The sequence below is a fragment of the Sinohyriopsis cumingii genome, chromosome 16, assembly GCF_028554795.1.
Source record: "Sinohyriopsis cumingii isolate HCF-2022 chromosome 16, ASM2855479v2, whole genome shotgun sequence".
In the NCBI taxonomy this organism is placed as follows: Eukaryota; Metazoa; Mollusca; class Bivalvia; order Unionida; family Unionidae; genus Sinohyriopsis; species Sinohyriopsis cumingii.
Genome location: NC_142976.1, coordinates 16161151 through 16176308, shown reverse-complemented (window position 1 = coordinate 16176308; position 15158 = coordinate 16161151). Strand labels below are relative to the sequence as shown.

The following is a 15158-nucleotide window of genomic DNA, read 5'->3' as shown; positions in this document are numbered from 1 at the left end:
ACTTATTAGCCATTCAATAAATTCAATACGGGAATATTAATAAATTTACAAGAAACTGATAATTGGTAACAGCGATCGGACATTACTGTAATTACAGTAATAATGCATGCCACACGATTCTTTCTGTTCCTTCCATGTTCCAAACAGACTGTTGGGATACAATTTTACAATTAAAAGGAAGTGAATATTACCAGATGTTAGAGCACTACATCAATACAATTAACACAAGTCAATCCTGAAAAAAAAAAATCATTCAAGATAGTAACATAAACAAGATAGGAAGCATGTACAAAGGTTACACGACGTAAAATCGACTGATTGTAATGACAGAAGAAAGAGCTATGAAGTACTGTGCACTTATGCATCTCTAACAAAATCTTCAAACATTTGAAATACATTAATCCTTTACAATTTACAAGACTAAGTTGACACGTAATTCCAACCAAAAGCAAAGAAAACTACAACTTCTTTACCTTAGGCTTGGTGTTCCTAAGTGCCATCAGGCAGTCTGTAACACTTAAAAGAACGATGTGTTGATGCTTCAAGTCTGATGACGTCACACTATTTATTATGCAAGATAAAAGACCACAGGATATGCTTTCTTTGACGTTATAAAGAAAGGTTGTTGCATAAACAACTGAACTAACCACGCGGGCATTTTCCAAAAGTAAAAGGACCGACAAATGGCCTTCAATTGTCAAAACTATTCTACAAATATGAAACATTTTTTTTTCAGAAAGCTGAGTTCTTGTTGTATAGTCATTATTGATTATACTGCTACAGTTAATGTACACTTTAACCTAATTTAAGATTTAATTGGAATTGGAGACAATACTAAAGATGCAGCTTCAAAATTCATGTTTAAAGACAAAATAAAAGCATGTCGCAGTAATAATCAGCGCACAACATTTCTAAAAATGAGAGAACATAAAACAATTGATAGATGTAGGGATTCTAGTGTTCAATATACAGTAAACTATCCTTAGTGGCCGAGCTGACAAAGCACAATCCTGGTCACAGTAAAATACTTGTATCCACATACCAATTTTGATGATTGTAGGTGTAAAATGGATGTAAAGATTCTTATGATGTTAATAACAAATCTCAGAAAATACCACCAACAAATTCTGCATGAAAATGTCACATCGTACAAATTTTTACATTACTGAGCTACCCTGCCATTCCCACGATCCGCGTAACAAATTCTGCATGAAAATGTCACATCGTACAAATTTTTACATTACTGAGCTACCCTGCCATTTCCCACGATCAGCGTACATCTTTTGATGAGGTTAAGATGTGGATTTTGCCACGACTGAGTACTAATATTGGTACCCTTACTCGTACCTCGTGGACAGGGTACTAACATGAGCATATACGTGTTAATGGAGCAAGCCGGGTGTGATTCACACCCGGCGCTCTCTTAGCCTAATAATAACACTTTAAACATATTCCTTGCATATAATCCAATAAATTGAGTTGTCCTCTTATTTAATACCGGAAATATCGAAAATTATTGTAGAAATAGTTGAAAAATCTCGTTTACCTTTTTTAGCCGATATTTTCGTTTAGATCGTCCTCCATATTATTTCAAATAATGATTACTTCCGTTCTCAGCCTTGTTTGTTTGTGTGCCATATAAGGACATTGACGCCTTATTTGGAAATGTAAACAAATCTTAGTAAAAATTTGGCGCCGTTTGGGTCAGAAATTCTGCGCATTAAAAGTAAATACGGTTTATCGGCAACTTTGAAATTCACCAAGAAGCGATTATTCGCACTTGATTGATAATAATATAGCGTAGAATATCCAAAATATGGTCTGGCAAGCCTTACGTAGAAAAGGGGTCACGGCGAGAGTCTCGCGTTATCTGTCATGGCGTACAGTATAAGGTTAGAGTAACCATGCCAATTTATTTTATCGTATAAGGGCTTAATAAATTCAAAATAAGCCAAACTTCTTTCACAGCATGATTATACTTATGTAGTTGATTTCTATACTGTTTGTTTTTCTTACTTTAGTGATGATATTTTTTGCTCCATTACCTGATATGGGATCAGTTCGTAGCCTCAACCACAACACAATCAAGTTGAGGCTACGACATCGTAGCTAGCCACGACTGAGACCCAAACAAATTACGTCACTCAAGCAAAACAAAATTTTAAAAAAACTTGTCACTGATGATGTGCTTTATAAATGGTTGTGTTACTTGTTCTTCCTTGGTTATTCGTGTGTGTGTGCGCTGTATTGGGATGCATCAGAACGATGCGCCAATCATCAAACAAAAAAAACTTATAACTTAGCACCGAGATGCAAATATGATTTAGTGCTTTGATTGGCGATAATTAATCTGTACAAAAATAAAAGTTTCGGGCTGTTTTGTGCATGCTATATGAAGAGATATAAACCACTGTCGTGTGTAACTTAGTTACAGGTTTGATACAAGTCTTAAAAACAAGGACCATGTTTTTGGAATATATGGATGCCATGAATTTGTACAAACGATAACTTGCAGACAAACACGGCCGCAAGGGTATCTGCTAAATAACTGATTGATAAAGTAAACTTACATCGATACTGCAGAAACTAAATTATAGGGTAAAATTGTTGCAAATGTTGCATGAATTCATAGCATTTACATTTTCGGAGGAATTTGTTGTGCTTTATTTATATGCACCATTCTCTTATCAAGTGTGTGTATATAAAGCAAAGCAAGCATTTATTTCACATCATTTTTTTTACACTGTTTGAATGCTGCCAATTACACATACAATACTTATTCTAGAAAATCCTTGTAAATATGGGTATATTGAGAACAAGTTCAGTACGATGTTTTGAAAAATAATTTTTCTGCATGACTGAAGAAAGAAGAAAGATTTTTTATTTTGTGCTTTGTTCACTGTCCGTCGTCTTTGATTGGAAGCAATTTGTGTATTGGACGCAGCATCAGTTTGCACTAAGCGGTATGTGAAGCGTAGTTGAACTGTAACAAACCGTTATATAATGAGTTTTTACGTGGAAAAAAGTACAGCTTAACAATAAATAAACTGCACTACCATCGCTGCAAAGATGACACATTTGTATTGTGAACTCTTTTATTTCCCCGCACCCTAAAATGGAGGCCACTGTTTAGTGTTACTCGTCATACACAAGGAATTAAGTGTTTGGTAATATATTTGTAGCCCAATGTGCAAAAATATAATTACCATATTTGTCTTGAAACATAATAATTTAGTGGTAGTAACATGAATTGTGTCTTAAATCTCTGTTTTAAAATGTCCACAGTTGGGCAGTGTTACATGGCATAGTGCAATCCATAGCTATAGACAGTAATGTTGTACACACCAGTACTTTTTCCTTCGATTAGAATCAGGTTCTTGTAAAATTACGGTATATACAGCGTCCCAATTTTGCAAATCAGCTCCCAAAAGAGTTAGGGAATGTTATAATGTTCTAAAAAGAAATTAATTTAAAACAATAATATATATATATATATATATATATATATATATATATATATATATATATATATATATATATATATATAGTAAAGTTCTGTACCAAAGAAAACAAAGTAAAGATATTATAACACAGAGTATTTACACAGAATGATATTGGGTCTACATACAAGCAAATGAATTGTATTACTGTAATTTTATAACAGAAATGATAATCCTTTTCAAATGATAATTCTATTTGAATTTGTTTGTTATTGTGATTTTAGTGTTAGTGTTTCTGATCACTACTGTCATTTCAATCATAAAACAGAAAGAATATAATTAAAGAACATGTAATTCGATTACATTAATTTATTTACTGACAAATACATCTTCAGACTGGAATACATCCTTTATTTTTGTCATTCTGAGCTATGTTACCCATACATACATACATACATACATACATACATACACACACACACATACACACACATACATACATACATACACACGCATGCATGCATGCATACATACATACATACATACATACATACATATACACATACACATACACATACATACATACATACATACATACATACACGCTATGGATCTCGCTACCGAGCGAATCAAACAACTGCATGTCACCCCTGTTTCCAAGGACCTGGAGAAATAGTCGTCGTCTTCATCGTCAATTTAAGGGTTTTATAACTGGCGAATGTTATAGGTAGTTTTACTCTATTCACCTAATGATCACACATCAATAAACTCTAATTTCACTCTAGCATGGTTTTCATTGTTTCATATTATTTATGACTTATTAGTACGACTTTCCAAGCCGAATATTTTGTACGCTCTGCAATACAACCCACGACCCAAACGCACAATACAAAGAAAACATATTCCTATCTCAAATTACTAAACACGCATACATGAAAATATCAAAAGAATTTCCTATGGTAAGAAATCAGGGACGGTTCATTGTATGAAACTAATCCATGCGATCAGCAAGTCTCGTGAAAACTATCTATTATAACGTCTGTTCCCATAACTCGGGTTGGAAAAAAAAACTTCCCAACACCAACTTCCTATAGTCATTCTCTCAGAACCTTGCGAGGTGTTTCAATAATAACGAAACCCGAATGTTCAGACCCAGAACCGACTACATGCACACTTTCGTTAAAATTCTCGCTCTCATATGGAGTATAAATCGCTGTCGATGTCGCTAAGCTTCTAGAGATCTAGAGATTTTTGCCAGAACTCCAGAGTTTATAAAATAACAGACACGATATCAAGTTTCCACCTTAGTGACAACCGACACCGGGTGGGTGGAGAAAGCTATAAAATCGTCGTAAAATTCTTATGTTGAAAATTAAGCAAACTAAATTATCAATTCATGACTCTCGAATAGGTGTGAATTTGTGACAAACACAGTTTGGTCATTTTTAATTTACCCTTGAGAGAGGAGATTTCAAACAATTTTTTCTACTGAAAAAGAATTGCCCACTATTAGAAACATACTTTAGTCTACCGCAAAAGCAGCATTGGCTCATAAAAAAAAAAAAACTAATATTAGTTCATACTAATATAGAAATTACAACGAAGAAAAAGATCTTTAGTGCAATACATTCTGCGAACTTCCAAGTGTACGAGTTTTCTTTCCAGCTGCCATGTCGAATATTCTGACTTTACGTTTTTTTTAAATAATAATAATAAAAAAAATAAACGCTATCCAAAATCGCAGGGCTGCCATAAAATCTTTCTTTTTACACGCAAGTAGTCTCACTGCTGAGCAAATTAACAAATGAGTCAGGGGGCCCCGAGTGGCCGAGTGGTCTAAAGCGCTCACCGTTCCGGATCACTGCCATCTCACCTCTGTCTGCGTATGTTCGAGTCCAAGGCTCGGCTAGCGTGGGTACGTGGGAGAGCCTGCCAGTAGCTTCTCGCGGGTCGGTGGTTCTTTCCTGGGTTTTCCAGGGTTCTTCCTCCATCAGTTATACTGGCCGCCATATATGGCCTATCTTGTGCTGAAAATGGCGTTAAACCCCAGAACAACAACAACAACAACAAATGAGTCAGCCTGACATAAAGTCAAGGCCTCCTCAATTTCCAATGACCGCAAGACAGAAAGGTTCTTAAAAGTGGAATTACTATAAATAATTTACACTAATCACCCAATGACCACTCATCAAGAAACTCCAATTACACACTGACATGGTTTTCCTTATTTTACACTGGCATGGTTTTCCTTCTTTTACGTTTAAGTAACTAATTAGTAAGCCTTTCCAAGACGAATATTAATTCTTTAAGCCATGCAATGCAAAACAAGCCAAAGACCCAAAACAAACAATTATTCCTTTCTCGAATTACTAAATACTTATGCCTATAACTAACAAGCGAATTTCCTATGTTAAGTAATTAAGGGGCGAGGTTCCATTTTATGAAAGAAATCCAAGTGTTCATCAAGTCTTGTGAATACTGTACATTACGACGCCTGCTCCTAGAAATTGGCTAATTATTCTAATTATCTGGGTTGAGAAATAGCTTCCCATCTTCGAAAACGGAATCCTAATAATCTAATAATAATAAGTAATCACTAAAACCCAACAAGCTATAGCGGAGACGTAAATACAAATATCACATACCCTACACACACACACACACACACACACACACACACACACACACTCGCTATAAAATATACCAATCTTGAAGCAGGGCCAGTATTTATAAACTTTCGAGGCAAATATGAAGTCTATCCGACAACAACTGCTAATAGCATTGTCCCATGCATAAAAGCTAACTTCAAATATGTCAGTCATTCGTCACCACTTTTGTCTTGGGATCAAAGTTTCCTAAACAATGTTGTTCAATGGACATTTGTGAGGAAACCAAAGTCATGCACTTTCACTCAGAACGAATAGTCGATAGAAAAACGGGCGATGATTAGGCTAATTTTCACAGTTTCCTTTCTCCCGCTAAAAATAGGAATGATTTCCCTTATCATAAATACAGATTTAAATGGTGCCTACACTTTCAGACTCTGTATAACCCCTCTTAATTTCCCGGAGAAGAAAAGTTTGAAATTCTTACAAATAGCAATACACAAAGCAGTAATCCTACAGAGTACAGATATGGATTACCGACATAATATTATATTCGTGTATTTCCTAATCTTCCTTGATGCATTAAAGTAAATGGCTGCTTGCAAGCGTTACTTTCATAATTCTATCAATGTATGTTGTATTTTCATTGATGCAAATTGTACGTGGCAGTTTGCATGTACTACTTTCCTTCTGCATTATTGTAAATGACTGCTTTCAAGTGATACATTCGCCATTCTAGTCATGAATTTTCTATTTTTCATTGATCCAAACTGTAAATGGTTGCTTGCTGGTTTTTCAATCTACTTTCCTTCTGCGTCATTGTATCTTGCGATTTGCCAACTACTGAACTGAATCTGTATTTTGTCGCATGCCACACGCTATGTCAGTTATTAAAAGTTTTGTATGTTCTGTTTATAAACTTTACATCATTCCAACTGCTGTTTTCATACAGATTCGGCCTTGCAACAAAGTACATACTAAGTTTTATCAGTACCGTCTTTATTGTCCAACTCGTGTCGCCATTTGTTGTCATACTGGCACACCAGGGATTAGCATGGCATTATGACAACAGACGGCGCTCTAAATTTCTAAAGTTTTTCCTTTACCAAAAATAATGAATGCTCCCCATGGAGCTTTACGGCATTCATTTTGTGTCGATAACTCTGTCAGTCCCTTTTTTAAGGTGTATGTTTGCAACAAAGTTTTAATCGTCTCTAAAACCATATGCTTTCTCGAAGATCTAAGTGATTTATAGCACATTACGAAACAAAAATGCATGCACTACAGCAGAGTGGTCCATCTTTTTCAACCTCAGTTTTGACACACTTAAGTATTTATCTTCACCGTTTAAGAAATCTACTTCTTAGCGATATCTCTCATTACTTTGAAAACATTAGTTATTTTAGGAAAGTAATGATCAGAAATGACTGATATATTCCCTCGTACTCTTCTTAACGAGCTTTCATCAGACGAACCCTGGTTGTAAGGATTGTGTTGTACGTCACCCATTTTGACGCACCTTACAGACGTCTTTCTTTTCCTGTGATACTCTTGTACATACGCTCCCGCGAAAATAAAATATTTAAGAGCAACATCAATAGCACATAAAAAGGTTTATAGGTAAAATGACATTAAAAAATTAAGCATTCCTTAAAGGTGTTCTTATTCTTATCATGACCTTCATTTTGGAATATATTTTGCCGCAAGAACCGAAATAATCAAACTGGAAAATAATGTTCTTATCATGATAAAAATGTTTACTTGTGCTTAGAAGTATTAGATTTAGTGTACGATTGTTTTCCAATACTTAATTTGCATTGTTAATGTACAGAACCTCAACCTTTGAACGTATTTATATATAAAAAGTACAAAAAACAGTTTTAAAACTGGTTTGCATCCTTTATAACTTTTGTCTCTAAAAGTGTAAATAATCAGAGGCAAAAGATGTCACAGGAGATTTTACTTTTATTCATTGTAATTCTTACCATTATCAAACCAAAATAAAATTAATAATTTGGTTCAAGAATTTTAAAAATATTAATATAGCACCCTTAGGTTCTAATTATTCAGCTGCTCTTTGTCACATTAAAGATTTAAAGATTGATAAAATGTTAAAGAATTTTTTAAATATGAATATAGTGACGCATGATTCTGACTTGTTAATTGTGCTGCTCTTTGCAATATGAAAGTAGTTTAGTGAATTATCTATGATCAAAGAAAGAGAGAGAGAGAATGCACCAAAACTGCATATTTCATTAAGTCATTGTAATTGTATACACGTATCCTGGGTCGATGAGTGTGTTTTAGGACAGTCTTCAGCAAGTATCAACAAAAGAATGAACTCTACTGATCATACTCGATAATTATACATGGTAGAATTTTACAGATCACTGTCTTTTTATGTGGTTTTATTCTATTTAATTGCCTACCTGTATCCTAGGTAGTTGAGGGTGTCTTGGGACAGTATTTTGTTGTTTTAGGGTAGTCATGGGGTCTTTCATTTGGTGATAAATACCAATATGGGGAAGAAAACTCTCCTGATCTTACTCGATAATTATACAATGCATGATTTTACTGATCAATGTCATTTTTAAGGTTCGATTCAATATAATGATATACATGTATCCTGGGTAGGTGAAAGTGTTTTCAGACTGTCTTGAGCTAGCCCCATTACTTTCAGGGTGACAGATAGAAAAATTAAACTATTAGATGTCTAATTCATGCATAAGTTGTTGGAAATAATCAAACATAAAATTTGCTGGACAGATTTGGGGAGGCAAACAAGTGTTAAAAACACTGCCTAACCTTTTAGAACAGTTTTTGCTTTAATATTCTTCAAAGGAATAGACTATGGAAATCTTGAGGACGCACACATTATGGTCAACAAGTATTGGTTGCTTGACTTGGTATTAAGTAATGAACCGACAGTCTACCATTTTTCTGTTAAATGGCTTGTCAAATGGTCAAATGCAGGAATAGGTTGCAGATGTGCCTAAGATATCTTCTGATTTGGATATCCTACCATTTGACAAGTGTGGCAAGATCTATGGTACTTACAAACATCACTTTTAAGTTTTGGCAAATAAAAATGATTCAGGATCTTGTGGTAAGTCTTACTGACACCAAAATGACCAGCTTAAGGAGTTTCATGGGCTAGACTATGCATTTCCTGTCTATATGACTTAGGAACAACAATTTGATTGCTCACTGATCACTCATCACCAGCAGGTACGTCAGGTGTCTCCATTTTCTCATAATGACCCCATTTTTCACATAGTAACAAACTGGTACTTGTGTGGCTTTAATTTCTAAAATACAGTCTTGTGTCTTCTCTGAGGAGTAGTACTTGGAGGCCTATAACTCACATTAAAATGACTTGCATGCTTATAAAGTAGCTGTTACTTTCTGCTCAAATATCTTACAACTGCAGTCAGAAATTGGCTAGTGATTTCTATTATTCTGTGAAAAAACTAACTTATAAATCTCTCTCTCTCTCCCTCTCAATCACTCTCTCTCGTGAATAAAGAAGAAACGAAAGCATGGCCTCAAGGTGCAATTATCTGCAATTTGCTCAAACCTTATGTCTTTACTGCTACAAAAAGCAGAATTCGCACTCTAAAATAATAAATATGCTCTAAACTGATAACATTGTGAATGAGAATATATAAACAAATTAGGGCCTTAATTCTTGCTTGTAAGCGGCTACCCTCTTCTGCCACCGTGCGGCAGCGGTAAATTAAACAGACAAAATGTTCAAATAAAATGGGGTGGGAAGGGTCAGCGGAAATATAACGTTATGTAAATACATCTAATTGTATACAATTTGATACATTTAATTTGTTTTGTGCTACTTACAGGCCACCTCTCTTCCGAATGTTAATGCTATGAGACATCAGCTGCTGTAACTTAATTCGAATGATATTTTAAACAAGACTCCCAAAAATGCCGTAAAGTGGTATAACCTCTTGTTTGCAAGGGTCAGGAGATTTATCGTATTGTAAGAAATTGGCGTGTCACAGCGCCATCTGTTGTCATAATGAGGCATTTTATGCTAACTTCCTTAATTCTAACTTGCAACGTGCTTGATGTTACATTATAGTCAAGATTTTGGAAGGTGCAACTTGTGTAACTTGTCATATAGCAAGTAGAATGCTAAGACTTGGGATAACTAACATAGCATTTGCCATACGACAAACTACAGAATCAATTCAGTAGTTGGCAAATTGCAAGATACAATGACGCAGAAGGAAAGTAGATTTAGGCACTTTCAAGCAGCCATTTAGAGCTTGCATCAATAAAGAATAGAAAATTCATGACGAATTATGAATGTAGCACTTGCAAGTAGCCATTGACAATAATGCAGAAGGAAAGTAGCACTTGCAAACTGCCACGTACAATCTGCATCAATGAAACTACAATGTACATTGATAGAATTATGAAAGTAGCACTTGCAAGCAGCCATTTACAATAATGCATCAAGGAAGATTAGAAAATACATGCATAGAATTATGGCGGTAATCCCCCTCCATATACAGACCCCATACGATTGCTACATACATCATGGTGTTTGTAAGAATTTCAAAATTATGAAGAATTTAACTGAATGTAAAAATTTAATAGAACAATTTGGCCAAAAAATATATGTAGTATACCTAAACCACCGTCTAGGACAAAATATGGAACACTATTCAATACAAACGCACCTTTCTGTACCCGTTTAATCTTATGTAGTTATCTCGAATTCAAGACGGATGATTAATGCGCACTTCGATATCAGACACATGGGTGTTTTCATGACGTCCAACTGAACCAAACTTTTTAAAGTTCAATCTGAGTTGAATTCAATTCACATTGTACAGCACAAAATATTTACAATTCGTATCAGAGAGGGTTCGTAAAAAATATTAAACCTGTTATATTTCGAAACAGGGGGTGGGTATAATTCCGAAACTGCGGGTGAGGGTGAGGGGTTCGTTTCATATGGCACATGAACGCGTCTCAGCAAACTCTGTATCAAACTGATTTTTTCCACAGACTACAAACAAAACACGTACAGTGTATGTACTGTTCTGTATGTACACGACATCCAAACACTTGAACACAAAACATGTTGTTGTTGTTGTAGGGTTTAACGCCATTTTTCAGCACACGATGGGCTATACATGGCGGCCAGTATTAATGGTGGAGGAAGAACCCGGGAAAACCCCGGAAAGAACCACCGACCCACATTAGCCGAATCCGAGACTCGAACCCACGCGGACAGAGGTGAGATGGCAGTGATCCGTAACGGACAGCGCCTTAGACCACTTGGCCACTCGAGGCCCCCTAAACACAAAACATAAAAAAGCAATTATCTACACTGATGACACCACCGTCGACGCCATCCTTACTTCGCAATATGCTAACAGAGGAAAGCTGAAAATCAGCTTAGGTTTATCGCTAATAAACAGAGGTAATTTGTATCGAAGATTCGCTAGCACTACAGCTAAACTGATCTTAATTCTTCCTAACCTCGACTATGAGTGTCATGGACGAACGTTTCATTTGCTTAACAATCTGACAGAAAACTTTCCATGATTAGTCTTGATAAGGTTGACTGTTTTCGTCTTCTCATCAAGAACCAATATTGATAAATTAACGTCCATGCAAGGAATAGAAATATAAAACTGCCAATAGGAATGATGTCATTTTCATGAAGAGAAATTTGTCTCTGTGAGAACTCAGACTGCTGCAATCAGGATTTTCTCAAATCAAGATCGACAGAAAAGATTCTTTCTTTAACGAATTCATTTTCAAGTACTGACTGCGATATTTTATATACTGTGTTTTAAATATTAAAATGTACATACTATTTAAGACGAATATCGAATTTATGATTTTAGATATGTTCCATGATGGGCAAAGATATTTCTAACTCAACTTATAAGCATAGTTATTGTACTACTACAGCATAAGAAATTAGTGTTTAATGTTATAATGGGGCCAACTTGAAAAAGTTTAAATTATCTATAAGTATTCAATATGGCTGACTGACCAAACGGACTAAGTAAGGAGAGTAGGTATCCACGCAGATTTTAATGTATTTAATTCCACAGGAGACGTCCGCATTATGATCTTTTTATATTGCATGAAAATGGGGTGGGTGTGAGGTTGACAAATTCTAACAGAATTCACGCGAAATACATGAATTAGGTGATTTGTTCAGCTACTTGACCTAGATTTTCGTAATAGGCAGAAAAGTAGGCCAAGAACACTTCCTTGTTCGCCGATTTCAATGTATAATAATAGTCAATGCATGTCACTGAGGAAACAAGAACACATTTTCCAGGTAAAACCTGTGCCTTGACATTTATTTTTCGTACTTGAGGTTACTGTATCCATTTTGGTCATTACACATTGTATTTTGCCAAACAAAATCAACCAAGCACAGCGTAAACTCTGCATTGTGATTCTAACTGACATGAGTACTTGTATAGATATTAGGTGTGTGTTTGTGTGTGTGTGTGTGTGTGTGTGTGTGTGTGTGAGAGAGAGAGAGAGAGAGAGAGGGAGAGAGATTTTAACGTAGCTTTAACAATTATAAGAGATTCATGGCTGACTGACCAAACAAACGCACTTCATTATACACATGGAACAATAATTAATAAGCTGTGGCTAGAAAAAAAATCACTCAAAATGGACAAAGTTCAACATAATCACACTCAGTTTTAATTGCTCCCTTAAACGACCGATTCGAAATTTTCACTGAGTTCACATGTAACATCGCGCAATTCACAGGTTTCGGTGGTTCCAAACTTTTTTTGGGCCGCGACTCTTAAAAAAAATTCCGGAACCTCACGAATCCGTTTCCACATTTTGATAACTTTGGCCACACTAAAAAAAAAAAAAAAAAATCATAGCGACCCTCCGTGACCCACAAGAACATCCTTGTGACCCTGGTTTCAGTCGCGACCCGGGAATGAGAACCACTGACTTAGACAGTAAATGAAGTCATTAAGTCGTCTGCATTTTCAAAATGTACAGTTACAGAATATTGGCATACCTCAGTTACTTCCATGTAATGTGGCTGAAATTTCTTTTGATATTGCTTGTGGAAACTGTACATGATCTAAGCACACAGCTAACCAAATTGCTGCTTCCATGTTTTTGAAGTCACCATGAATTAGTCTAAAGTACACTATCTTTAGCAGTAACTGAAACGTGGAAATTAACCACTCTCTTCATCATGGCCATTTGAAAAATATTAAAGAAGGAAATATCGATTTTATGCTACATGTAGTATTTGCACTGTCTGTGTTGGTTGTTAAAATTAGCGATTAAGGTAATACTATGTCTCCAGAGCATGAATCCTAAGCGGTGGCTGTCAGATTTTCACATAAGACAGTTGAGATCCACTTTTAATCAGATTGCTTCAGTACTTGATATGCTAATACCAAAACAAGCCAGATGAACTTATAGATCCCCTGTAAAACAGGTTCAAACAAAAAGAAGAATTAAGGATGTTAAATCAATTGAATTTAAATACAATCATTATAAAGATTACTTGCGATTCATTTAAAACAAGTGGCAACACTCAGGATACGTACGAATTTTTCAATGGCACTGAACCGTATTGAAGAATATCATTCGAAAACATCGACAATGGAACACATCACCATCACACTTATGAAGTGATTCACTCAACGAGGAGAACGAGCTGAGTATAAGCAGTTTGGCCCCAGAACAAGGCCTGCAAATATACTTAATGGAAGCGAAATGGTTAACATCACTGAACTTTAATTAGAGCTTTCACATAAGAAATTTGACAAGCGAAAACAGTGAAAATACAACACAGGTGCTTGCCAGTACAAACTATTTAAATAGGTATCAGATGCTCGAAGGATGCTCATACATAGATTTGCCTCAATGTGTTATGAAAAAGCATGTAATAGCGTAAAAAATGCGGATAATAATTCTTTTTACTATGCTGAAGAATACATTCTAAATAGTGTTTCAAACACTTTCTGAGACGGGTAAAATACAATTCGGATTGATAGTCAGTTTTATTAATAACTGACTGGCAAAAAATACGATTAAATATCTGAAGATTAATTTGATACACATGTAGATGTTTACGAAATAGCTGAAACATCTAACCTCATATCGGTTATAGTAAATGAAACAGAAAAAGAAAAAGAAAACATGTTGACATGTTCAAAATGTTTCAATTTGGCTGCCGGTAAAAATGTGTTTTCAATTTTGGCTGCCGGAATGACTGTATTAGGTGGAAAAATAATCAAAAATTTTTTGGATTTAAAAGATTGTCGAAGGCTTGGTGTCATAAAGGAAAAGCAGACATCACTGAGCTATGAAAAAATGCTCGATTTAAATTTGTTTAAAATTACTCCGGAGTAATTATCATAGCACAAAAAGAGTCTGTTACATTGCTGATAACTGTCAATTACAGTATTACAAAAAAGAAGCGATCGGCGCTTGTGATTTGAAAGTATATGTCTACCCGTACAAGTAAAACATTGATCTATTAACCTGGAGAATAAAATTATCTAATCACACACCATCCTGAATTTAACAAGGGATTTAAACCAATAATTTACAGTATTCAAGTATTTTACTAAGCGTTAGGAAAGATTGCAAAATTATTATATAAAGAACAACGAATGCAATCAACTCAACAGATGTATGTCATACTTATGGGAGACAAAAGTACAAAAGACAGCCTGTATTGGAAGTGTGGCCGGCATTCAGATACGAACTGTCTGGTACTATAATTGACGGCAAAGTTCATATCATGACAACCTAAGAGGGAAATACATAAGTCCAGCACGCAAAGAATGCAATCTGAAGTTGAAATACAAAAGTCCAGCACGTAAAGAATGCAATCTTAAGTTTAAATACACAAGTCCAGCACATAAACAACGCAATCTGAAGTTTAAATACACAAGTCCAGCACGCAAAGAATGCAATCTGAAGTTGAAATACACAAGTCCAGCACGTAAAGAATGCAATCTGAAGTTGAAATAAACGCATTGATAGTCGATAACTTGTCCTGTTAAGATAGCCACTTATTCAGCAAGATGCTATTTTAAAGAAGAAACCTTTTGAATGAACTGAA

At 35.2% G+C, this 15158-nt stretch overlaps 1 protein-coding gene across 7 annotated transcripts in view; it reads right to left on the bottom strand.

The window, feature by feature from the left end:
* LOC149779991 (uncharacterized) overlaps nucleotides 1-15158 on the bottom strand; it is a 44000-nt gene that overhangs the window by 13570 nt on the left and 15272 nt on the right. For 2 of the 7 annotated variants that reach the window (XM_089936716.1, XM_089936717.1), the window contains exon 3: nucleotides 474-561. The exons of 4 other annotated variants lie outside the window; for them this stretch is intronic. In XM_089936716.1, coding sequence (XP_089792842.1) covers nucleotides 474-561 — 88 coding nt within the window. Of the gene's footprint in view, nucleotides 1-473; nucleotides 562-3345; nucleotides 3436-15158 lie in introns of those variants that run through there. One more of the 7 variants, XM_089936721.1, reaches the window with a different exon arrangement.